Source organism: Canis lupus, chromosome 4 (genome assembly GCF_003254725.2).
Source record: "Canis lupus dingo isolate Sandy chromosome 4, ASM325472v2, whole genome shotgun sequence".
Classification (NCBI taxonomy): domain Eukaryota; kingdom Metazoa; phylum Chordata; class Mammalia; order Carnivora; family Canidae; genus Canis; species Canis lupus.
In genome coordinates, this window is record NC_064246.1 from 6,429,002 (window position 1) to 6,456,902 (window position 27,901).

Here is a 27,901-nt window from a genome sequence, read left to right on the forward strand (position 1 = left end):
GTATAAGATTCAGGATAGGTCCTAAATTCCTTTTCACTTATAGCAGTAATAATGTGATCACAATACTTGCTAATATCCCTCACTTATTAGAATATATATCAAGAGCATATTAAGAAATTTCATGTGGTTAATTCATTTCATATCTACCTTGTGCTGAGCACTTTCTTTATTCAATGGTGTGGATGAAAATGACCAAGAATAAGAGAGCACAGCTGATGAACTTATAATCTAGCAGAAAAGGCAAACCAAGAACAAGTATACAAGCAAACAGCAATGAAGCAGGACTAAGTGCAGCCTGACAAGGGACGTGTGGGAGGCTATAACACAGTCTGTCTGGTAGTTCCTGGTGAGGGAAGGGAGCTTTGAAGGACTGACAGTAAAGGAGCCTGCAATTGTGAGGTGAAACTAAAGCTAGGGAGGGGACAGTACTCTGGACAGAGAATAGAATGTACGCCAAGGCCAAAAATCAAGAGCATAGTATAAGAGGAACTGAAGGAGATTCAGTATGGTTGTGACAAAGGGAGGCTAAATATGTTAGGACAAAGGAAATTAATAAGCAAAAGGGTTTGGCCATTGAAGAAGGATGCTAAGATTTGCACTGTAGAAGGGTCACTGGTGGTGGTGGTGGGGGGAGAAAAGCTGCACTCAGAGCACCCAGGTGAAATGCTGACACAATAGTGCAGGTGCTAAGTAAGGACGACAGAGATGAGGGGAGGCATTCCCACTGATGGTCTTTGTCAGATAGGAGGCCACCAGAAACATCTTCAAAGACCTCCGAGACTGGGTACCTATGAGAACAGTAATCCCATTGCCCCCCCCCCCCAAAAAAAATAGACAAGAAAAGAAAAAGTAGAATGAAGGAAAATTGGGCAGGGGGTGAGGAATAGGTTCTGACGTTAGTGTTGGCCTGGAAAATGGTGCCAAGATACATAGCCAGCCCCTTTTAAAAACTTATCAATAAGATCCCAAATCCCTAGCCTGTAATTCTATGGACCTTAAGGCTATAGACCGTCATATCCATCTTTGTATCCCTGGACTCTAACACTGCTCCCACCACACAGTACACAGTCAACATGTTTGCTGAGGAAACAAAACAATAACACAACATAACCTTGAAACTCAGAACAAGTTCCCCATTAGACACATTTTTAAATTACATGTATTTTTAAGAAAACAATTTGCACTTTTGGGGATACCTATGATACGCCTTGTATTAATTTCCAGTTCAGCAAGACAACAGTAGACATAAGCTACTCATGAACAGAATGTGGGCATACGATGTCTTGGTATCATGTGCAGTATTATATATATTAGCCCAAGAAACACTTGGGCACATCTATTCACACCACAACTTGTTGTTTCCTCTTTTGCCCTGACCTTTGTGCTTGGGTTGACTACAGGCCTTTAGTATTACAGTCAATGGAAAAGTCTTGAGACTTAACAAGGAGCTGCACTACAGAAGTCCAAGTAATTCTAACATAGGAAAGTGATTCTCAACAATGTTTCAATGCCATCAATTTGAATCAGCAAGTGGACTCTATATAGCAAAGCATTACTGCCCTCTTAAAAAGAATTCTACCTTTTTAGAATCACAAAGGTATGAGGTATAAGAATTCCTTCCTGGACAATTACATGGCTTCACAAAGGTTATCAAAAGCTTACAATGTTGTACTTTGTCCAGACATTTATTGCACATACAACAGAATTTAACCTATTGAACAGTTACACACTTGATGAGCAGAATAAACCTCGACTCATCAAAGTGCTCAAGTACTACAAAAGTGTCCTTAAGAAAATAAGTAGTGCTATTTTAATATAGAACCATGCTATAAAGGTGGGGTCCTGCAAGGGCTGTGAGGTGACAGGGCCAGTCTGTCACCAAAGGAGACCATGCAAACTGAACTCACTTCCCAGCTAATCTGCCTGCCAGTGAGGTGTGCCTTCACTGTTCACATTGCACTCTGTACATGGTGATATGAATGCAGAATCAGCACATTTAATATATGTGTGTATTCTGTACTACTTCTTAAAAGATACAAAACACCTAGAACTTAACTCATCATATTAAAAAGTTAAAAAATTACAGTTTCCCAGTTTCTCCAGCAAAGCAATGCCTTAGAGTTAAAATGATGGGTATGTGTATGTGTGTTTGTGTGTTGGGGGAGGGGTCTAGCATAAAGAAAGGCCTGGCAGGGGAGATACCATGATCAAGAAAGGCTTAAAAGACATAACCAAAAACTGTAAAAAAAAAAATACCCTTGAGACAAACTATAATATTTGAATATAGAATATTATATGATATCAAGAAAACGCTGTTACTTTTTTTAGATTTTAATGGCAAGAAAGTTATTTCTAAAATTCTAACCAGTTGGAGATACATTTGAAGATTTAAGGGTAAAATGACATGAGTCAAGGATTTAATTTAAGGTATTCTATTTTAAAAAATGGATGATAATGAGAAAAAGAGATGAACAAAATGACAAGATACTGACAATTATATTTAGTATGCTGGGTTTTTTTTTAGATATTTTTTAATTTGAAAGTTCTCCTAATAAAAAGGTTGCTTCTTTTCTAATCATAAATTTCAAGCGCAGTTCTGTTTTCTTTTAACTGGAAGTTAAGAATCAATAAAGATTCATGCCTGGAAGTCTTTTACAATAATGCTAACAGAGTTCTTGAGTCATGTTTTCCATAATCTCCATAAATGTGGGTATATTGTGCAATTAATATATATTTCTCACCTTTTCCTTTGTTCTTAGCTCATCAAACATTTGTTGAATTTCTAGCTTCCAGTCATCTTGCATGGAATGAAAAGATTCCTGAGGCATTTCGGTCATAACTGTCCCTTCAATAGCCGTCAGTTGTTCAAGAATTAAGGCAAATGAGGGACGAATGTGAGGGTCCTGTTGCCAGCATTCTAAAATCAATAAGAACCACATTAATTCCATGTCTCAGTATGGTTTGGATTATCAGCCCATGCTGATTGTGTCTGCTGAAGATTTTAAAAATCAACTGATAATGGTTTGGAAATTTTATTTTACACAGTGACCAGATCGGTGGCATGCATAATATTTACTATTAGGTAAGGCTCTTGTTGTTTATCTTATACAGCATCAGTATGTGGGTGTAAGCAGTCCATGCCTTACCATGAACCCTGTTTCAGGGGCCTAAGCTACTCTGGCCAAGTAATTTATAGATACAGAATTCTAGAACTCAACCCAAGAAAACCGAAGTTTCTAAAAGGTTACAATCATAAGAGAGGTTCTAAGAAATGGCCTAATAATGAAGGAAGGTAACTAGCTGCTTGCAAAAGGAACCAGTTAATTTTTAAAAGACAAGCATCAAACAGATAAGGTCACAGCAAAACCATGCCAGTTAAGATCATGAAACATTTTTGATCATGACATAGAATTTAAAATAGGAGAATGGAGCCAACTAAATTTGGTCTTCGAATGCTACTAGTGTACTTGGTGAAAACTTTATTACCATTTGGTTGGATTTTATACATAAATGAGTCACTGATAAAACTAGATTGGTTTTTAAAAAGTTACTTAATCCACCAATACTCTACCTGACATCTTGGATTGAAGATAAGTTTTCTAATTCATAAACTAGGATAGTTGCTTAAAAGCATTTAAAAATCAGAATCACAGAAAGTACTGTTTGGGTTAAAAAATACCCAGATGTTCTCCTGAGTGATTCCCCTTGCCAATCCAGAGACACACAGAAACAGGTGTGCACAAATACCTTTCATGAGCTTGGCAAATGGCTCAGGGCAGGTGGATGGAATGGGCAAGGTGAGCTTATTGACTGCTACCCCATAAGCCACAGCGAGCCCATCAATGCCACGGTAGGGGACTTCTCCCGTGAGCAGCTCCCACAGTAGGACTCCGTAGCTGCAAAGCAAAATCGCCATACAGTTAAATAGGCTAAATGATGACTTTTCCTTATGACACAGGTGGTGGGATAAACCCATCAGAGCCCTCATCCAACTCTCATTAAAAATCTTCTCTTCCCACAAAATCCCTAAGTGACACTTATCTTAAGGTGGGAGGTGGGCTCTTCCAGCAAACCGCCCAAACACATACAAGTATACACCTTCTCAGACATCAGCTATGCATCCATTACAGGAATTAAAACTATCGAATGAATAGGAAAAGTGTAGGAGAAATACATAACTGAATTAAACCGGGTCGAGGACCAGGTAACACTTCAATGTGCTGGTTTTAATGTTTCTCCTTCTATCCCATTTTTCTATTATGGAATTAAACCGCTTGAGGATGGTCAGGACACTGAACACTCTAACTCCACAGAAATCTCATTCTTTGTACCACAGGGCTTAGATGAAACCATGCTGGATATTTTTATTTTATATTTTATATTTTTATTTTATATTTTATATTTTTTATTTTTATTTTAATTGTTTATCTTTCTGCCTCTCCATTAGCATTTTAATGTTTCTACCATACTGTTTAATAGTTAAGGACAAAAAAATCAGCATGGGCCTCCTTGTGCCTGCTGGTGGGACAAAACACATCCTCTTTGTAACTTTGTATCCCTTTGTACCTTAGTTTCTCTTTATCTTTGTCAAAACATAAATACAAATTATCTTTTGTTAATACATAAAACATCAGTCACTCCAGAAGTCCCTTTTGATTTTAAATTGAAACATATAAGCAACAGTCATATTTATTTTTTTTTAATTGTACTAACATAACTAGCATGGTCCTATATACATTTCTAATCTTTGAAAACATCATTAGCTTTAAGTTTCAAAAGAGTTTGAAATTTAAAGGGGTAACTTAATTCTCATTTCTTATGTTCGTTGCTTATATGGAACATTAAAGCATAGTTTTCACAATAGCAGACAGAAGGTAGTAAAATATGCCTAAAGGAAATTCAGAAGAGCTCGAGTAACACACACACACACACACACACTCACAAAACTATTTAAATTTGGCTATGGAATTGACTTCTGGGTCTCATTTGATTCTCTTATGATCTAAAGAGATGTGTAGGGACTCAGAGCTTCACAGCTATAATAGAACAAGCTGTCTATGGAGATCTGGTCTGCAAAGAGCTGGAAACTCTCTGGACTTCAGGTTCAGGTCACCCCAGATATGATAACCTCTCATTTAAAGACCTCTCCATTGGTGCCTATTGGACTCTAGACTATCTATGAAAAAACATTCAGAATAAGAATATAGAAACAACAGAACGTGCCCAGTCAATGGGGATCCTCCAGCTGATGTTTTCTCAGCTCTAAGTGAAGCTGTTCGAGTTCAAGGGTCCTGAGACCAGGCTCCTTCCCTGAGCCGGGGGAGTAACAGGGCACCCGTGGAAGACAACTGAACCTAGAAGCAGCAGACTTGTTTTGGGAGTATCACTACTTACTAGTTATGTCTCCACTCACAAAGTCCTTAACAGCTGATTGTGAATTAACTGATCTGTAAGTAATAGTGATGACTGCTCTACCCTCTCAAAGTAGTGTTTCATACTGAAAAAAATGGGGGAAATTTATTTAAAAGTGTTTTTAAATTATATAATACTATAACTATTAGCAATTGAGTTGAAACTAGTATTTTTCAAAGATTAGTGTTAAGAAAAGAAACCTGTTTAGTTTCTTAAAAAATATCTACATTATGGTTCCTTAGCAGAGATACTTTAATTGCAAGAATAAATAAATTTAACTCACAGATCAATCAATAAAAATCACCTCAGAGCAGAGAACATAAAATATCCTTAAGATCACTGAAAACTGTCTAAATTCAAAGCCACTTTTTTGCTATTCTCATTAGCACATAACAAAACTAAAATAAACAATAACAACAACCTAAATTTGCTTCTTGGGAGTCTCAGAGAACAAATAATTCAAAACAGGTCATTTTTCTAGAGAGCAGAGGGCTTACTTTAAAGACCCACATGGGGAAAAAAAACAATGTGGAAAAAATAGAAATATTTTGATGGGACTATTCATAGAATATAATGCATTTTCTTTTGTTCTCTGAAACTGGGTAGGAAATAGTATAAATAAAGCTGCGTCCTGAGAACTCAGGTTGCCTGATAAGCAATGGCTGTGGTTGCAGGAACCTGGCTCCCAGGCCCGGGATATGAGTATGTTACTTACTAGCTTTATAACCCTGAGGAAATTTCTTAATGTCCCAGTGCTTGCTCACTGGCTCTGTGGAAGTGTGGTAATCTCAGGAGATATTGTAAAAATCTAATAGCAACGACTAAATTACTTTGTGCTATAATAATCAGTAAGGAGGGAAAACAGAGAGATGATCAGTGAATATGCTAGTAAATGTACTAGTTCCTATGCTAGTATACTAGTCCACTGCACAGAGTAAAGTCACCTCTCTTGAATGAAATTATTTTTATGTGCATGTTATAAAAGGAGATTCTAAAGCAAAGAAATGTGCAATTCAGAGAGAGGGCCTTCCTGCCCTTCCGCATCCTGACATCAAGGACTTGAGTATGCTTTAGCAAATTAATGCACTCTACAGGTATGTGGAGATGTTTGGCCCCACAATTAGGTGGCTCTAAAAGTCAGTAGTTTCTACTCCTTTCCACAGAATTTCATGTTTTTTTCCCTCTTCTTATCACCTACCTTGTTTTCAGCTGCCAACTTTTACCAACCTAGAAACCCTCTTCCCTCTTCACTAGCTACTTTACTGAAAATCAGATAATCAACTTGTAAAACAGTTAGAAATAACTGTTTGGTTGGAATAATCCAAACTGTTTGGGATAAGATTTGGAAATAATCAACAAAACTAAAAGGCAACCTATGTAATGGGAGGAGATATCTGCAAATGACATATCTGATAAAGGGTTAGTGTCCAACACTATAAAGAATACCTGATGTATTCTTATATCTTATATAAGGAACTCATCAAACTCAACACTCAAAAAATAAACAATCCAGTCAAGAAATGGGCAGAAGACATGAACAGTTAAGACATCCAAATGGCCAACAGACACATGAAGAGATGCTCAACATCACTCATAACAGGAAAATATAAAACAAAACCACGACAAGATACTACCTCACACCTGTCAGACTGGATGAGATTAATAACACACGAAAAAACAGCTGTTGATAAGATTTTGGAAAAGTGGAACATACGGGAACCGGAAAAAAAGTGAGATGGAAATGAAAAGAAAGAGAAAGAGATGGAAGTGAAAAGAAAGAGAGAGAGGGAAGAAAACCATAAGAGACTTTCAGTGATAGAGAACAAATTAAGGGTTGATGGAAGGAGGTGAGTAGGGGAGGGGCCAAATAGATGAGAAGCATTAAGGGGGGGCACTTGTGATGAGCACTGGGTGTTGTATGTAAGTGATGAATCACTGAATTCTACTCCTGAAACCAAAATATATAAATAAATAGATAGATAAGTAAATCAATAATAAAAATTTATTGATATATAATCACCATAAAAAAAAAGAAACAGATTTTGAGAGATCTCTCCAATGAGTGTATGGACTTAAGGACCCCTGTTTGGGCTAGTTTTAGAATTCTTTTTGCTTATTTCTTGATTTTCCTCTGTTCACAATAGATGAAGTGCTATAAAGCATTTATACAGATAGTCCAGCATTTACACAGTTTGTAACTATACAGTTTATAAAAGGAGCACACAAAGTGAAATGGTTATAGTCTTAAGTAATATTATTTTGTTTTTTTGTTTTTGTTTTCATTTTTTAGTAATGTTACTTTGAATGTAAAACTGATGCATTGATGAATTTATTAGTTGAGTCTTGAAGTATAATTTCTCAAAGGAATCACCTATTTCACTTAAGTATTTTGGTGTTATAGTATGACCCCAAAACTATCATAATTAAATCAAGAAAGACACAATGTTTTATAAGAACACATCTGCTCAGGCTTTACCAGTAGAGTCTAATTCATCAAGTGAGGGATGAGGTTCAAGCCTCTGTGTTTTTCAAAACATTCCTAAGGCACTCTGGAACCCCAACACAGTTGATAAATTTATTTTTTTTAAGATTCTATTTATTTATTGATGAGAGATACAAAGAGGGAGAGAGGTAGAGACATAGGCAGAGGGAGAAGCGGGCTCCCCGCAAGGAGCCTGATGTAGGACTTGATCCTGGATCTTGGGATCACGCCCTGGGTCAAAGGCAGGCACTCAACTGCTGAGCCACCCAGGCATCCCAGTTAATAAATTTCTTAAAAGCCATAAGTAGAACAATTAAGTTATATTTATTTTTTTTTTTTAAAGTTTTTTAAACATTCTTTTTTTTAATTTTTTTTTTTTTAGACTTTTATTTATTTATGATAGGCACACAGTGAGAGAGAGAGAAGCAGAGACACAGGCAGAGGGAGAAGCAGGCTCCATGCACCGGGAGCCCGACGTGGGATTCGATCCCGGGTCTCCAGGATCGCGCCCTGGGCCAAAGGCAGGCGCCAAACCGCTGCACCACCCAGGGATCCCATATTAAGTTATATTTAAAATGCAGAGGATAAGCTTTAAATTTAAAGGAATTTTTGGGGACTTATACCAACCAACAGGGCTCTGCTACTAACTTGGTATGTGAATTTGAGAGAGTAACTTCTGTTGCATCCAATGGTTAAGGGGGAAAAACAATTTTTGTTGATCACAAATTTGCAAGTCACATCTGAGTTCTCATAGCAATTTTACTACTTATCAGATATAAACTTTTAGCAAATGACATTTTCCCTCTCTGGAGTCTTGACTGCTTCACAACTACTAAGATGGTAAGAATCACAAAGTCAGACACCATCAAGTGATAGTGATGACATGGAGACGTGGGGCCTTGATGCACTGCTGGTGGGATGAAAGTGGTACAGGTGCTTTGGAAAACAGTCTGTTAGTTGCTCAAATGATGAGTTACTGAAGGGTATAGCAACTTCCTTCCTGGTGCAGACCCAAGGGAATTAAAAACCTGTGTCCCTATAAAAACTTGTTCATGAATGTTCACAGCAGAATTATTCAGAATAGCCAAAAGGTGGAAATGATTCAATCAATGTCTATGAATGGATAAAGAAAATGTGGCTTATCCACTCAATGGAATATTACTTGGCAATAAATAGGAATGAAATTCTCATTCTACAACTTGAACCTTGAAAACATTATGCTAATTGAAGAGGCCAGTCACAAAGGACCACATATTGCATCTATATGAAATGTCCAGAATGAGTAAATCTAAAGATACAAAACATAATATTAATGGTCGCCTGGGACTGAGAGGGATAGGGTGTGGGAGTCATGGCCAGCCAAGCTGCATGGATTTCTTTTTTGGATTATGAAAATGTTCTAAAAGTTGATTATGGTGATGAGTACATAATTCTATGAATATACTAAAAGCCAGTGTATTGTAAAGTTTAAATGGGTGAGTTATATGATAGGCAAATTATATCTCAATAAAATCATTAAAAAAAAAACAGAAAAAAATCTGGAATTTTAATACTACCTACAGAAGATGAGCATTAAAAAAAGACAAGTAAGCTCCTGGTACACCGTAACAGAGTGATTTTTCTTTGTTGCTCTATTATTGATAGCATCTTTATGTCCCAATGAGACACAGCTGAATGGAAAATCCAGCTGACTTGGGATCCCATTTGGTCCAGCCCTCTATTCTCAAGCTGGAAGCTTTAATCTTTAGATGATGCAATCTACAAAATGAGGGAGCAGATCTAAATTTCTTTCTCAAGCTTTTTCCATGAAATTACTGTCTGTTAATAATTATGAGAAATCAAAATTTTACATAAAAAAAGAAAGAATGTATTTTTGTTTATGGACAGGCCATGCAAAATCTTGGCATTACCGTTAACTCAAGTCATAATCCGTTTTAATCGAACAAGACGGTTCTCCTATCAAATGGAAGTCATGACAATAAAAACCTCAAGTTACCTGTTCCGTTGTAATTACACCTTGACCAAAGACACAGAATCTTCAAAAAAGATTTTGTATTCTCCATTACACTCAGTTACTGAAAACTCTGACTCTTTTAAAGGGAGTGTAGCAACCAGTTTCTGCAGACATCTGTAAAAGCAAAAAGTGTGCTGCTTACCTCCAGATGTCACTTCCTTTAGAAAACAAGGAAGACTTGATGACTTCAGGCGCCATCCAGGCATAGGTGCCTGCTGCACTCATTTTGGTAGTCCTGTGCCATTCTCTCGCCAACCCAAAATCTGTAATCTTCAAAGTTTTATTGCAGAAGTCATCATGCTCTATCCTCTCAAGTAGCAAAACTAAAAATAAAAATAAAAAATAAAAAAAAATTGAGAATTAAAAAAAATAAAAACGTGGGGTATTTTCACATTCTTATAATTTTATAGTCACACTGTTTCCTTGGTATTTAAGACAATAATCTTCACTTCAGTCAGCAGAGTAAATGAGAATGGGCTTGTATTTCACTATCTTGCCTTACTTACATCACCCATAACATAATCTTCATCACCAATATCGTAGGCCATTGGTGCCTGCAATTACAATTTTTTTTGGAAAATCCATAGGCACAACACAGCTTAGCACTCTTTATGAATGTTTCTCTTTATGAGAAAGTAAATAATTTCTAAGGGCAAGAAACATTTACTGAGGTATCACAGATAGGATCAGAAGTCTGTGAGAGTTTCCCTAGTAAGAATATAGTGTTTTCTTCCTAGAAGTTAGGTCCTGATGTCAATGCAGAGCCTTTTCTACTGAATGTATTAATGAATATCACAACTGATGTGTTACTATAAATTATTATTATAAAACAGTATCTTACAGTAAACTTGCAAAATGCGTATAGATTTTTTAACTCATAAGGGTATTTTATGAGCTAAGATTGCTTTACTAAAGCTCAAAATATAGCAAGAAGCAAAAACCTTAGAAAAAATCACCCTGGATGCTTGTTTTCCTAGGCCCCAGCCTCCTGACAAAATACAGAATGCTCAAGAACAACTTCCGGGAGCAGACCTCCCGCCAGAGTCAGCCCTGAGCTCTCAGGTAACAGTAGCTATGATAAACACACTTCTCTCTCTCCTCATCTGCACCCACACACCCTGCCCTTCCCTGCACCTGGGGTTCTTCTCTCCTTCCAACGGTTGATTTTCCCCCTATCACCATGCAGAAAGTTCCTTAGGTTTTCCACATGGCTCTAATGCAGCTCCCCAACCAGGTTCCTCCTTCCCATTTGCCACAAAGTGAAGGGTTTAATCCTACTGTTTCTGCTGACTGACTTATCTCATTCTTTCCTTAAAATCCTGCATTCCAACTTGTGGCTCTGCTGTTCCACTTGACCTGAATCCCCCTTTCTACTTTCTCTGTCATCATATCACTTCTGGCCTCATGGCCACATACAGGAATGACAGTGGCCCTCATGGGGCCAGATTTACTTTCCTAAAGTGTCATAGCTTTCCTTTATTTTTAAACCTTCCACACACAAACTACTGATATACACAATATGCGTGAATCTCAAAACAGTCATGCTAGGTGAAAGAAGCCAGAAGTAAAAGGTCACATGCTGTGATTCCATAAGTATCCTGGACAGGGAACAGAAATCAGATCAGGGCTTGCCAAATGCTGAGGGCCCAGGCTTCACTGCAAAGCTACACAAGAGAACTTTTTGGGGTGATGCAAATTCTCTGTCTTGGTGATGATGGTAGATTATACATATTTGTCACAACTCATCAAACTGAACACCCTGAGAGGGTGAATTTTGCTGTATGTGAGTTATATGGTAATAAACTCTCATTAAAACAAACACAAACTTCCATGATTCTGTGTAACTCAGAGATAATGTCAGCACTCCAAAATTGGGGTCACCATAGCCTCTACATCTGCACAGCAGCCTACATTTCAAACTATACCATGTGTTTCTTCCACTTAAACTCCTCATCCAGCCCAAATAGTGTCCTTTTGATGAAACTATTGAAATACCCATTAAGCAAAAGAAATGATTCCTGCTTCCATACTCACACGAACCTCACAAAGCATAAGGTACAATAAGTTCTTGTTTTCACCTGTGATTTCTCCTCCAGACTATTAGCTCTGAGAGAGTGAGTGTATGAGTGAGAAACAGAGATAGTGAGAGAGACAGAGATAAAGATAGAGTTGGTAGGGAGAAGAAGATGATGAGGACAAATATGTTCAATTCATATTAATATTCACGTATCTGCTCCATGTCTCATCTTTGTTCAGAGCATATGCTGGATGCTTGTGGATGAACAAAACATGCACGTTCTTATACTTGCCCTTTGCTCATGCCATTCCCACCTAGTAGAAATGACAACAAATTAATAAGAGAGTTGCTAACAAGGGCAGAGTTTCCTATATGCCTTGCATACATCCATTATTTCATCCAATTGTCATAAAAATCCCAGGGCATAGGCCTTCATTCTCAGAGGACAATTTATACTAAAAAAAAACCATAGCAACAGTATGAATCCACTTAGACAATAATCCCAATTTCAGAGTAAATAGGATATATGGGGGATTGCTATTCAGGTTTTACCTTGAAAAATAAAATGAAAGTAAGTCTACTTCATCCTTCTGTTTTTTATTTTTTTTTTTTATTTTTTTTTTTTTTATTTATGATAGTCACAGAGAGAGAGAGAGAGGCAGAGACATAGGCAGAGGGAGAAGCAGGCTCCATGCACCGGGAGCCCGACGTGGGATTCGATCCCGGGTCTCCAGGATCGCGCCCTGGGCCAAAGGCAGGCGCCAAACCGCTGCGCCACCCAGGGATCCCCCTTCTGTTTTTTAAAAAGGGCCGTTTGTGTCATTATTGCAACTACGTGCTAACTCGTAGAAGGATAAAAGCAAAACAGGTGTGGGAGGTCTTTTAGAAGAAATTATCCAAACAAAATTGGAGAAAAGCATAAGACATTCATCTTTTTTGATTTCTGGAACATGATCATAAAGAGGACCATTTCCCCAAATGTTAATTATAAGAATAATTAACATTTACCAAGAACATTCAATTTGTCAAACGCATTTACACCTATTTTAATCATAAAATCCACACTGCAATACAATACAATAGGTATATTACTACTACTTACTGTCTGTATAGATAAGGAAGCTGCAACACAGGCATTATGTAAGCTGTCCAAGGTCACATGTCTAAGAAGCAGGGAAGCCCCAGCAGTCTCACCCCAGAGGAAGAGACTCCCAACTGCTGTCTACATTGCTCAGGTGAAAAGCTTTTATCAACTTCTCACAAGAGCTTTTTTTATCCTTTGGAGAAATCTCTCTCCATTCAGGTGCTCATTCTCTTCTTTCTGATTTCCTATCACTGGATAATTACCAACTGATGTCAATGGAGGCAGTATGCATAGTGAGGAAGGACGTGCACTCCAGGGCCACAACTGCTTGGTTCGGATTCCCTGCTTCTGTTTCTTTCCCTGTCATGGGAATTGTGATAGCCGGTACATCATGAGGTTGGAGTGAGCAGGAGATGAATACATATCAGCTGCTTAGAACAGTGTCTGAAACAGCAGTTTGTGAAGATTACACACACACACACACACACACACACCCTTTTATCAATATATTAGAAAGTGTTTTTAGTAAGTTTTTAAAAATCACTTTCATGGACTTCAGGGAATCTTTTATCTTTTTCAAGACTTAAAAATTTCACTTTGTAATGGATTAGTATTTTATTTGCCAACTCATATTGTCAAATGTTTACAATATTAAACAGCCATAAAAGTCAAAGAGTTAATGCAACTGGAGAGAGCCAACACTAGATTTAGACATGAAGAGGAGTTTGAGTGGGGATTTCCATAAGTTGCCAATACTGAAGAAATACCACTGTGTTGTAACATTTCTTTCCCCAACTGACCTCTAACTATGAGATTCAGAGAGCAAGGACCCCCTGTTCTATGATGGTCAGCTTTAAGGGGGTTTATATTATATGCCTGTCCATTATGATACAGTTGTTAAGTAGCAAGGCCAAAATTCTACCATTTTTCCTACTTGTGATCTCAATGCTGTACCATATGGTACACTGTGTATATACAGTGAAGGATGGAGGGGGAGACTCACTCCCGTTTGGAATAACCTTTTATTCTTTCCATTTATCTACACTCTACCAATTCTCAAGGTCCAGCTTCCTTAGGAAAATCTTCCAGAGCATCCTACAAAATAGTGACTATTTCATTTTTCTAACCACCTATTACCCATATATTACGTTGTTTTGTCCATTATCTTTTTACCTATGACTTATTACCCTAAATTTATATACAAAGCTGCTTAAATCCTATGATCTGAATCTTACAAATTTCCCCTATATCCCCCAATATCATCTAACAAAGTACCCGCTACACTGACTGCTCAACAGAATAGTTGGTATTAGTGATAATTATCACCAGTTCTAATACTAGGAATATTGACTACCATTTATTGATCCTCTTCCATGTATAGTTGTTTGCACACATTTAATATTTCATTTCATCTTCATACCATTCTTTGAAGTGGGAATTGTAATCTCCACAGTTAACAGTCTAGAAATGTTATCAAAAAAGCATGTGGCTAACAATATAGAGCCAGATTTTAGATCCCATCTGCAAATGACTTCCCCAGGCTTCTGCAAATTTGATAAAGTTACTGCTTGTAAGAAGGGGACAAAACAACCAGAAATTTCATTTTGTAGATCACTTAAGAGATTAATTTTTGAATTTTCCTTCCTTCCACATCAGCTTAGGGTAAATTTTTTTTCTCAGTCCTTACTCCTCACAAATATCAAAAAACCCAAAAATCTAATCCCTCAAAAACCTAAATATTTAAACCACAGAAACAAACAAAAAAATCAAATTAACCAGGTACTTCAGCAGCAGTATTACATTTTTCCGCTATACTACTGATTTCACTTTTGAAAAAAGTTTATTTATTTGAGGGAGAGAGAGCATGAGCGGGGGCAGAGGGAGAGGGAGAAGTAGACTCTTGGCTGAGCAGGGAGCCTGATGGGGGACTCAATCCCAGGACCCGGGGATCATAACTTGAGTTGATGATAGTAGATGCTCAACCAACTGAGCCACTCAGGCACCCCCTAATTTCACTTTTAAACAATGGTTATTCTTATCACCAAAAAGAACCCCAAATTAATGATCAAAATGGCTTGCAGTTCTATTGAACTCTGTTTTCCAAGACATTTTCATATGTGTTTTCACTCTTAGAAACATCCACATAGGAAGGCACGAGGAAGCACTGATTAAAACAAGAATAAAACTGATTGCCCCGACAGCCCTGGGGGCTCAGCCGTTTAGCGCCGCCTTCAGCCCAGGGCGTGATCCTGGAGATCGGGGATCAAGTCCAATGTCGGGCTCCCTGCATGGAGCCTGCTTCTCCCTCTGCCTGTGTCTCTGCTCTCTCTCTCTCTTTCTCTGAATAAATAAATAAAATATTAAAAAAAAAAAACTGATTGCCCCTCTCCCAGCAGAACCCAGGAAGGCCTGGCAGCCCTTGAGAAGCAAAGCCAACAATGCCCCATAATCAGTGAAAACAGAAATAAAAGTGGGAACTAAAACTGAAATATTTAAAATTGATTGCTTTCTAAATACATGTCAGGGCACAATGTGCTAGAGCAGCCACAGTACTGACAGTTTTAGAACACCTCCCCTGTCCTCCCCTCAGCCCAAATTTCCACAGGAGCTAAGAGCCTCCACACTTTCAACAGAAAACAAGTTAAAATAACATTGTGAATGTCAAACGTTTGGAGTTCCATGAAAGCCCCATTGTTTTGGATTCAATTTCAGAGGTGTTCAGCAGAATTCCTGAAATTCCTTATCTTTTGGGCAAAGTGACCGAAACCAAAAATAGCCAGAGTCCCGACAGGTAGATTCAGGCACCTGGCCAGGTTTCAGCCTAAGGGCTCCAGGTTGGCAGCCAACTTCCGCTTCCTGCCCTTGCCCAGAAGAGCCCGAGCGCACCAACCCGCCACCAGCAATCATAATGTACAGACCAGGCAAATAAACTTGTTTGGCCACAGAAATGGTGAATTCTTGTGAGTAACCTAGCGACGCATGTTTGAGCCCCCTTTGTGAGACTTCAGTGAAGATTTCTGACCCTCGTTAGCTCTGTTCTTGAACAATCAGCCTTTACAACCTTGTACTTAGTCTACTTATTCAACCATGAGGCACTTGGTTTTTCCGGCTCCTTTGAAGTTGCACATTGCCATTTTCAGAATTATAGCATATAATGTATATTTTTTTTAAAAAAAGCAATTACACTGTATCCATTCTATTTTCTCAACATTTATGGGATTGCTGTGTCCAAATTCCATTTGAGTCAAATGGGTTAGTTTACATTAATCTTTAACTAGAAATATATTACCCAAAAAAAAAAAAAAGGTCCTAAGAAAGAAAACAGGTTTGAGAAAAGCAAAATGTCAAAGAATATAGTATTAATAAACAGATTTTTCTCACTCTAAGGAAGGTTACTCTGAGAATTTCAAGTCTGAAAACAACTACCTATAGGGAATAAGTGCTAACTTTCTAAGTTTACTGAACAGTACCACATTTCACACATTTCTTTCCATCTATCCCTCACTGGCACCATGTTGCTTCCCCCAACACACATTCCACTCACTCACTCACCAGTCAGTGGAGACAAATGCAAACTGTCCCCCTGGCCTTCAAGCCCCTTTTGGGCCTCATTTGAAATGACCTTTCCAGGTCTTCTTGTGCCCTCCAGGATGAATGCTGCATCCTAACAATTCTGTGTCCTACTGGCCACCTCTGAAAAGCATAATGTTGCTGTATAGAAAGCTCTCCCCTCCCATCCTCCATAAAAGCAACACGGGGTGGGCACCCCACTTCCTGATGGGCATCAGGGCTTCGGCACCGCCTTCCCACCAAGGTGTTAACTGGGAGGGCATTTCAAGTCCATTAGCCTTTGGAATCTCCAATTCCCCCCCCCCCCAAAAAAAAGAACACCTCACTTCCTCACTCTCCTCCTGCTCCAATATTACAGGAGTCAAACAATACCAGCTCCTTTGGGGGGCCTTCCCCGTGACCTCAGCTAGAAGCTCCCATTTCTAACGCATTGAAGTTGTATCATGATGTCGTATCCTGCTTGTTCCTCTCGTTTCTCTGATTAAATTATAAGCAGCTGGAGGATAGAATTTGCACCTAATTAACCTTATTTACTGATTTACTAAGGCTGCAGAGCAGCTAGCTGCTCTGTAGATATTTGTTAAATGAATGGGTACATCAATGGTGTAAGAGAGGAAAAAGGGAATAGGAAGAAGAATGAGTTATCGGCTTTCTCCCGTGAGGTCAGCAGCTACTACAGAAAACCAGCTCACCTCTGCACTCCTGAGACAGTATTAGGAAATGAAGACTATTTTAAAGAGAATTACAACAGAATAGTTTTTCTGAATTGCTATCTGTCTGCAGCATTTGACACAGCTGATCATTCTTCCCTGAAACACGCTCTTCACTGACCTCCAGAGCATCCAGGGCCCCCTGAGGCTCCCTTTCCTTTTCTGGTTCCTCCTTATCTCACTGATCTCTCATTACGGACTAGGGATGAGGGCCTCAAATCTTGGATATATCTACTCACTCCCCAGATAATCTCTGCCCACCTCAGGGCTTTAAATACCATCCATCGGCAGATGACTCCTAACTGCTGACCTCCGCCCTGGTTTCCCCTCCATCTCTCTCGATGCGCAGCCAGCTTAATCCTGCTACAGAGCATGTCAGATCCCAGACCTCAGTCCAAAACTCTTCAGGGTCATGCTAAAGTCAAAGGTCTCATAAGACCCCGCCTGACCCGAGTCTCCATCCCCCTCAGGTCCTTCAGTCCTCTCCTGTCACGCTGGCCTCCTGCTTTGGAGAGTTTGCAGTTTCTAGTCCCTCTACCACACTGTCCTTCCCCAGGTGACTGTTCCCACTCTCCTTCCGGTTTTCCTGATCAGCACCTTTCCTGGAAGGCCTTCCTCACCCATACAACCAGAACTTCAACTGCTCAGCGCAACAGATTCACCCTCTTCAGCCTGAGTTTTAGTGTTTCTACTGAGCACTTACCCACTCTCCAACATGCTACATCTTTTATTATTTCTTGTTTAACTTTGGTGTTGCTCACCGGAATGTAAATTCCAGGGGCGGGGGGAGGGGAGGGGTGCGGAGATCGTGTTTCTGCTTTGCTCATTACTGAGCACCAAGAGCTGCAGAGGGTTCCTGGCACATAGTACGCAATCGATAAACAGCTGTCGCATGAATGAATGAGTTAGCTTACTAAATACAAGGAGATGGACTCCTATAAAGAAAATAAGAGACAGGGTCGACTAAAATGAGCTTCATATTGCTCTTGCACCAAAAACAAAAGCCACTGTACAAACCTTTTCATGGACATACACAATGCTCAGTTTCAATGAGAAAACTTCATACATTTCATTGTGTGTGCAAATATAGTTCAACATTTGTGTTACCTTAGTATTTCTACAAAGTAGGTATAAAGCAAACCGAGGGAGAAATTCTTCCACGATGTTCTACACTAATGTACTAGTGAACAGAGAGTCCTTTATGATATTATTTCATTCAACATTTGCAGAAAACTTGAGACTAAACTCCTTCAAATCATCGTAGGCCAGTAATAACTCAAACATTCCTATACGCAATCAAGATACTTCCCCAAGTGGCATGCATGTGATTTGGTCTTTTTCCAATAGCTTAGAAAAGTGACTAGTAATGAAACCTGGTAGTGAAACAGTTACAATAGCAACATAGTACTTCATGCCTCCTCCTTGACCCTCAACTTATCAACCCAAGTTACAAGCAGACCTGCCAAAGCACGCAGATGGCAGCACTCCTACAGAGAACAAAGCTCCAGACTGTTTCCTCATACTGCTGGCTGGCCTGAATCAAGCAAATTAGCCAAATAAAAAAGACCCTCACCCCTACGCAAGATGAATAAATATATGACTACATGGCACTACATATTGCAGAATGACTAATAATGTTCTTAAGGTTACAAAGAGTTGTGGAAAACTTTTAGGTATCAATGAGTTCACACACACACACACACACACACACAAAGGAAATATTCAAAGCACTCAAAGTGTTTCTGAACAATATATAAAAATGAGCATAGTCACCAACTTACACTTAGATTGTGTCTTACAGTTTATTAAATACTTTGACATATATACCAGGTGTCAGCAAACTACGTCCCATGCACCAAATCCAGCCCAATGCCTATTTTCTAAATAAAGTTTTATTGGAACACAGCCACACTCATTTGTTCACATACTGTCTGTAGATGCTTTTGGCTACAATAGCAGAGTTGACCAGTTGCAACAGAGACCTTATGCTCCACAAAGCCAAAAACTATTTATTATCTGAATCTTTACAGGAAAAGTGTATCAACCCCAGGAGTACACTATCTCACTTTATCTTCACATCACCCTATTCAGGAAGCCAGGGCCCTGAACCCACAGCTGGTGAGCAGTGGAGTCAGAGGGCAAACCTCAGATACCACAATGACACTATTCATCACCCAATGTCAAAGGGACAAATGCTTAGAGAGCTTCCGTTCCCCAGAAACACAAGCCCATAATAGGCCACCCGTACTCTCACCTGGTGCCTTCAGTGGCAACCGTGCAATTTCATCAGACACTTAACTGGATTTGAGATCCAGGCTGTGTTCATGGAAGGATTTACAGATCAACCCAGATAACCGTAAGAAGAGACCCACAAACCTGGTCCTTTGAATGGTAGCTTCCAAACTTGGCTCTGCATTTAAATCATCCAGAAGCTTTTTAAGAAAATATATTGCTGCATCCAAAGCTCAGATGTATTAATGGATGGATACGGTCAGATTAGTGTTAAAGCAAGTTAGTAAAACAGTAATGGTAGAATCTGTGAGTATGCAGTGAGTATGTAAATGCTCGCTTGAAGTTCCTTCAATTCTGTACTTCAAGATTTTCTAAACAAAATGTCAGGAAAAAAAAATTCATTGCTTGTTCCCAGCCAAGGTCACCTAAATCAGAACATCCAAAAGTGAGATAGAAATTTTATTTTTTAAAAGCTCATGAGGAGCTTCTGATGCTTTGCTAGGATTAGGAACGATTGCTCTAGAGTGCTATTCTTTGCCAACAGAACTGGTCATCTAGCTTAGGGGGTCTCAAAGTATGGTCCAGGGACCCCTGGGCATCCCTAAGGTAGCAGGAGATTAAATACAGAAACAGATATGAACATTCATTTGTCTTCCTATTAAGTGTAGCATCAAAGTCATATGTTGTATGAAGCAATGTCACTCTCCTTCCTAAATTTCTTTTGGAAAAGAAGTTTTTTTTTCCCATTGAATATGCCATGTTAACATGTAATGGGTCTGTTATTTTTATATTATTAAATATTTTTATTTTATTTTATTTGGAGGGGAGGGGCAGAGGAAGAAAGAGAGACTCTCAAGCAGATGGTGACACGGGGCTCTATCTTACAACCTTGAGATCGTGACCTGACTGAAACCAAGAGTCAGATGCTTAACTGACTGAGACATCCAGGTGCTCAAATTATTAAATATTTTTATTTTCATCATTTTAAGTTTCAATAGCAATAACCCACATAAATAAAAGCTCTTTGGGGTCCTGATAACAAACATGTGAGAACTGTTCATCCAGGCAATAGATGGAGAAGATAAATGCTCAAGTTCCAGGGTTAGAGGCTCTAGATTCAATTCTCTGACAAGCCAAATGAGCTTGATAAAGGAAACTAAACCCTGGCTTTAGTTTCTCCTTCTGTAAAATGGGGATAAAGTACCTACCTCAAAAAGCTGCTGCGAAGAATAAGTGAGGATTGAGGTGGGGCAGTACCCAGTGCCTCATAAACTTTAGATATATGTGAGCCCTTATTCTCAATACAACTATTCCTTGGTTAAAGCACTTGAGAAGAAGCAGTAGTTGAAAAAGAAGAATTTAAAAAAAAAAAAACTAAATTCACACTGATTGGAGGTCTCCTGTACAAATTTGTTTCAAGCTCCAAAATAAAACCAGCCTGTCTAGGAACCCTTCCTCTGCCCCCTAATACCCCTTTATGGAGGTGTTTCACCTTTTGGGAGCTCCTGAGGGCTGAGGAGCGTTTGGAGACAGTCACTTTGATATTTGGAGTGAAAAGTCATCAGCCTGGCATGGTAAATCTGGTCACTGTTTTTTAACTATAGTGAATCAGAGAGAGAAAATGCCCTAAACTAACTCACAAAATGAATATTGATTTTAAAAACTAGGTTCCGGTCATAAATGATAAACAATTTACGTCAAGCCAATGTCTAAGTATTTTAATTTTTACTGCCCTACTGATAATCTATGATAGTACAGTCATAAAGCAAATTATCTCAAGTTTTTTTTTTTTTTCGGTACAGATGTTAATCTGTCAGCAGATCAGACCACTTGCCTCCTTAAAACCTCCAGTGGTTGTTAGTATGGCCTTCAAGTCACCCACTCACTGCTGACCACATGCTAAATGCCTGTTTCCTTCCCAGAAAACCCCTTTTCTACCTTTCATTCTAGCTGCACCCAACTACTCTTGGTTCCCTAAAAAAAGCCCTATGTTTTCATGCCAGTTCCACAAATGCATTTGATGGGTTAAAGAAACCTCAAACTTATTTTCCCTCCAGGACTCTGTCCATCTCCAAGAGGAGGATTCAGTAGACAGTATCAGAAGTCAAGAAATTCAGGCTCAATGAGGTTATACAACCTGCCCAAGGTCACACAGCTCGTAAATGACGACACCAATGATGGAACACAGGTCTGACAGACTTTGAAGGCAATGCTCCTGCCAGTAACTGCACTATAATACTTGGGTGCTAGCGCAAGAAGAGAAAACAGGGCTTCCGGACACCTTCTGACACGGACAGAATGGTCTTCCCTTCTCCTCTTTCCTTCACTGTGCTTTGATAACACTTGACAATGACTGCAAACATGACTGGATATGTAGAGTGAAGAGTAAATCTGTATAATCCAGAATCAAATAACTGACCCCCCCCCCACTTACAACTATAAAAGAAATGAGTGGTGGCCTAGTTATTTTATATATTATTTCATGCAAGCATGAAAATGGTAGGGGACGGCGTGGGGACCATTTGTCATTGCTGCTCTTTTAAAAATATATCCTTTAAAAATATATATATATCCTTTAGCCTTTTTTTTTTTCAGAAGCAGATTAGTTCTTGCCACCATTGGGGTATCTATACTGATCTCCTTGTGCCCCTAGAAGTGGGAAGAGGCCATGGCATGAAGCTACATGTCTGGAGTAAAAGATCAGATGAGAGGAGAAAGAAGATGTGTGTTTTTAAACTGATAATAGCGTAATTAATAGCTCCTCCAGATCACTCCAATGAGCTATTTAAGGACCTTATTTGGAAATTACATTTCCTATAATTTTCTCAAAGAGTTCCTTTATTTACACTGTATTAATGAGAAAAACTAAAAAAATTGGATTTCTTTCGTAGTTTGTTTTAGTAAGCGCTCTAACCATTTTTACTATGCATCACTGCATAGCTACTAAGTATGTCTATTTATTGATTGTAAATGCCATTGCAAATAATAATATATAATAATTATTCGCCAGAAGGTTTAAAAAGATGCTTAATCATTGAAATAAGTATAAAAGTAGCCACCAAAACTTGTGGCTCAGTTTCTCATGGAATGTTAATTTTCACTAAACTGCCACCACGACCACAACAGAGTAAGCAATGTTAAAAAAACAAACATAAATTATGCCATACCATCTTTTTTTCAATTCTGAATTAAGCCAGAATAAACAAAACACAGACTAAATTCAAATAATTCAAACCATCCTCAGTAATTTACATATTGTACTAGTTTATCTTCACTCCTCCTTGGTAACTTCCCTGAAAGCCTCTTCTGTTACTAGCACCCTGGGTAAAACCAATGTGTTGTCTGGTGGGAGCAACCTCCATAGCCTTCACATAAGCTAATTTTAAGTACATCCTCCAGAGCAGTCAAAGTAATCTTATAAACATAGAATCAGATCCCACCGCTCCTCTGCACAGAATGCTCCTAGCTCTGGACAGACAGCACTCAAAGTGACCCCCATGGGTCATGGCCTCAAGCCATACCATACCTACCTCTATTCCACCTCTGCCTCAGCCTCCCAGCCTTCCCTCCATTCCTCGGGAAGTGGGGCTTATTATTCTTCACCCTCCCTTTGGCCTGGATCTTTGCTTGACTTATTCTTCCTCCTTATCCACATCTATGTTGCACTCCTCAGAGCGGCTTCCATCCATCAACCCAGTCTGATCTGATCGGCACCCTCATCCTCAGCCCCATCACTATCTACCCTGATCATGCGTATTTTCTCAACAGCACTTACTAATATTTGCCACTGCATGACTGTTGTCTATCTTTTCTACTAGACTATGCCCTATGCCAGCGGGGATATTGTCATCTGGTTCGCCACTGTGCCCCCAGGGTCCAGAAGTGATGGTGGGGTGAGGGGAGGGCTCAAGATATATTGAATAAATGCACTGTGATTTTTCTCTCTTCTCTGCATTCACAGAAAACTGGCCATGTTCTCAGGAACCCAAAGTTGCTTCATATTCTTCTCTAGTTGTTGCATATAGATAGACTTAGCAAAACATTTTCTATACACTTTGCATCCTGGGAGTGACAGGGCCTAGCATATTTTAACAACATAAGTAATGCTTAAAATTTGCTAATTTGGTTCAACTTTCAGTCTTTTGCTGTTAGAAAAGGAACAAAGTTGCTTGTGCCATCACAACACAGCTATTATTTCAACATAAACACTGTCTCCCATATATGATAAAACTTTTAAAAAGACCAATGAGAAAAGACCAGGAAAATATGTCAAGAGCCGTATCTTTCTATGACAAACTTAAACATTTGTTTTAAACAATAATTTCAATTAGCCTGGTTCCAGGTAGTTTTACACTGGCTCTTTGTGGACTCCAGCATGAAGATAAAATTCAATATTGATTTTTAAAACGTTGTTTACATTATCATTAACTCACTACCACCATTAGCAAATAACCAATAAATTCAAACAAAACACACTGTAATAGAGCTTCATCTGTTCTCAAAAGTCTGAACAAGAAGTTATAGTTTCAAGCACTACAAGAGAATTGTCTTGTAGTGTCTGAATTTATTCATTCAATAACGCCAGAGAGCAAGGATGAGCCAATGTGCTAGGCACTGGGATTTGCACATTTTAGACCCTCTGCAAAATGTTCATGTTGTAGTAATTTTAAACTATAGTAATGGTCATATTGTAACAAATATTTGGCTAGGCTAGTGACCAAACCAATTATGTCTTTTCAGAGTGCAACAATTTAAAGCAAGGGAGACCTTGACTAAAATGTTTAGAAATTAAAATGCTCCAGGAAGTTTGGTAATTTCTTTTAAGCCTGAAAAGGCTTTTAAAAACTAAGTTGCAGGATATAACCACCTCCCAATGACATATCTGCCATCTGCACAGTAGTCTATGTTCTGCTGTTCAAGTTTCCTGCTGTCACTGAAAACTATTTAACCATGTTATTATTTGGGGGTCATGTTATTTCTTTTTACTATTTAATAGTATCAGTCCTTTGAAAGTTTTTAATTCATATAAAAAGGTTTATGATTGGAATATGGATTAATCTACCCATCTATGCTTTTACAAACATCAGCAAACATGTTAATAGAACAGATCATATGGACCTCAAACATTATCACAACCCAATAAAACAGACTAAGCATGATGAGGAAAATCATCGTTACAGTCCCTTTTGCTTTTTGGTCTAAGGACCAGTCTAAACCAAGTCATTTGCCTATGTTAGTAATCTGATGTCCTGCAAGAGAATGAGTCTGTAGAATGGCAGATGTTATGTGTATCACAAAACAAATGCCAAGACTGAGAAAGCAATGTTGTTCTTTTTTGCTGTCCTTAAAAGACCTGGTTTTGCAGAAAATAACCAGCAGATAAAGGCTTGCAGGACATCAGTGGGCAGAGAGCTTATGGGACCCACAGAGAGGGCACACAGGTCTTGTTCGATGGCAGCAGGTGAAACACAACTTTCAATGAAAGCACATTTTAGGAAATAAGCACCCATTGGTAGTGAAGACTGTAGGGTTTGAAGTATTTACAAAAATAAGTACATGGAAAACTGCGCTGTCTTTATTGTAACACAGTCCAAAAGCAAACAATTCCAGAGTCCTTTATGTGGCCTCTGTTCAAACTCTAAGAACACACTCTCTTATGCCATATCTTGTTTGAATTTGCGTCTAACACTTGAGAAGTTGTAATCTAAATTATAAGGTTATAATTTATATTGAGGGTTAGCAGGAGTCATAAAATAACATCTAAAACAAGTATCCAATGCTTGCATGTAGTTACCAACACTTACACATTCTGACTCCCATAATGAAAATGCTATCTTGGTCACTTTCAAGCGACTTTCAGGGCTGAAGAATTGTGAATAGTAAAAGGGATTTACACAAACATAAAACAAATACATCATTTCTTCTTGTCACTCTTCTTTCTGCAGACTTGGGGAAGGACAATGTTTCCGTTTGGGTTAGCACCTGTCCCAGCAGGTTTTACCAGGGTGAAAGACATGCAGCTGTAGTAGGTCAATGCCAGTTCTGGCTGCATTTTTAATCTTTCATGCGATTTCACCCCATCCTAGGAATATCGAAGAACCAAGTTTGAACAGCGATCCCATTACTGTTTTATAAGGTGAAATTTAATAGGATCCATGTTTAGCTCATCTGTCAGTTCTCTACTGACAGCTAGATAATCCACTCTGACTTATAAACCTGTAAACGATACAGGTCAAGTCTTCAAAATTTCAAGTACCTGTGTAAGGACCAAGAGCTTGCTCTGGGCCAGCAAGTGTATATTGGCACAAACTGGTGTTTCTTGTCCCGAGAGGATTCATCAACACTCAAGCCACCAAACCAATGGTAAAGTCATACTTCATGTGCAGAGATGTCTGAATGAAAAAAAAGTCTTTGGAAGTGTCAAAGGACATGAAGCCGTATTTAAAGTGGTAAAGAGAGACTTCAACTCAGCGCTTGTAAGCTGAAGGAAAAGAGTGTGATGAAGCCGAGAGGGGGGGCTGTGGGTTCCTCATAATCTGAGGAAGGTTCCAGTTCGCGCAGATCCAATTGTTGTACCTAAAGGCCAAACAGCACCGCGAGGTTTCCAGAAGATCCAGCTATTTTACAACTGTCTCATCAGCAAGCAAGTCTGATCTGCATTTCTTAAAAAAAAAAGGAGCCCCCAAAACAACATAGCAAAGTCAAGGTAAGCGTGTCACGTGCCCCAAAGCAAATGACCAGGGTCTAGCTGGACCTCCAGGCCCTGGAAGGGCAGCGCAGGTGGTGCTGCTAGCGCCGGGAGGCTGACCCCGGCCTCCTTCCACCTGGCTCTAGGGTGGGGTGGGGTGGGGAGGGGCCGGCCCAGGGCCAGCAACGAGGTGGGCTTCGCGGGGCAAGGCTGAGTCCCCCAACTCTCCCCGCCGTCGGCCCACTTACTGTTGCTGGACTTGAGGTCCCGATGCAGGATGGGCACGAAGGCCTCCTCGTGCAGGTAGAGCATGCCGCGCGCGATCTGCACCGCCCAGTTGACCAGCACGTGCGGAGGGATGCGGCGCGCGCGGCGCGGGCCGGGCGCGCGCGGGTCGGGGCTGGCGGCGGCGGCGGCCAGGGCGCGGTTGAGCGCTCCGCCGCGGGCGAACTCGAGCACCAAGCAGAGGTGCGGCTGCTGCAGGCACACGCCGCGCAGCTCGATGATGTTGGGGTGCCGCAGCATGGCGAAGAGCCTCGCCTCCCGCCGCACGCTCTCGGCCGCCGCCGCCGCGTCCTGCTCGGGGTCCCGGCGCGCCGCCTTCACCGCCACCTCCTGGCCCTGCCAGGTGGCGCGGTACACCTGCCCGAAGCCGCCGGCGCCGATGAGCTCCTGGAGCTGCAGCCGCGCGAAGTCGACGTGCACGGGCGAGCCGGGCCGGGGCGGCGGCGGCGGCGGCGGCGGCGGGAGGCTGGCGGCCGGGCGGCACGGCGCCACGTAGTTGGCGGGGAAGATGCCGAGGCGCCGCTGCACCTGGCCGGCCCACCAGCCCTCGTCGCCCGACACGGCGGCGTCCTGGGACAGCACCTCCACCAGCTGGCCGCGCCGCAGGCTCAGCTCGTCCTCGCCGCGCGCCTCGTAGTCGTACAGCGCGGCCCACAGCCCCGCTCCCGCCGAGGCCGAGGCCGAGGCCGAGGCCGAGGCCGAGGCGGAGGCCGAGCCGCCGGAGGAGGCGGACGACGACGACGCGGAGCCAACCGGGCCGCCCCGGCCCGGGGACACCGGCCTGTCAGCCGCACCCTCGGCGCCCGGCCAAGCCATGGGGGGCGGCCGAGGGGCCGACGGCCGTGCGGGGCCCCTGGCTCAGCCTGCGGGGCGGCCGGGGGCGCGCATGGTCCGGCAAGGAGCGGGGCGTCGGGCTCGGGGACGCGGGGATTCACGGGCCCACTACCCGGAGGCGCCGGCCTCAGCCCCCGTTCCGCCTCGGCCGCCTCTGCTGCTGCAGCGGGCCCCGCGGCCGCGGGCGCTGTCGCACCATGGTGGCGCGCTGGGCCTGCGGCGGGCCTGCGGCTGGCTGGGCCTAGCCGCTGCCCGGCCCCGCCCCCGGGCCCGCCCCCAGGACCCGCCCCCCGCGCAGGCCCGCCCCGCCCCCGGGCCCGCCCCCAGGACCCGCCCCCCGCGCAGGCCCGCCCCGCCAGGACCCGCCCCCAGGACCCGCCCCCCGCGCCGGCCCGCCCCGCCCCCCAGGACCCGCCCCCCGCGCAGGCCCGCCCCGCCCCCCAGGACCCGCCCCCCACGCCGGCCCGCCCCGCCCCCGGGCCCGCCCCCAGGACCCGCCCCCCGCTCAGGCCCGCCCCGCCCCGCCAGGCCCCGCCCCCAGGACCCGCCCCCCGCGCAGGCCCGCCCCGCCCC

At 41.3% G+C, this 27,901-nt stretch overlaps 1 protein-coding gene across 2 annotated transcripts in view; it reads right to left on the bottom strand.

Annotated features, from left to right (window-relative positions):
• The window catches only part of MAP3K21 (mitogen-activated protein kinase kinase kinase 21), a 52,468-nt gene extending 24,935 nt beyond the window's left edge, over positions 1-27,533 (bottom strand). For both annotated transcript variants that reach the window (XM_025448480.2, XM_025448479.3), the window contains exons 1-4: positions 26,458-27,533; positions 10,051-10,231; positions 3,748-3,896; positions 2,742-2,917 (exon numbers count right to left, since the gene is read on the bottom strand). In XM_025448480.2, coding sequence (XP_025304265.1) covers positions 2,742-2,917; positions 3,748-3,896; positions 10,051-10,231; positions 26,458-27,310 — 1,359 coding nt within the window. In that variant the 5' untranslated portion in view covers positions 27,311-27,533. The remainder of the gene's footprint in view (positions 1-2,741; positions 2,918-3,747; positions 3,897-10,050; positions 10,232-26,457) is intronic.
• Positions 27,534-27,901: the final 368 nt, after the last annotated feature.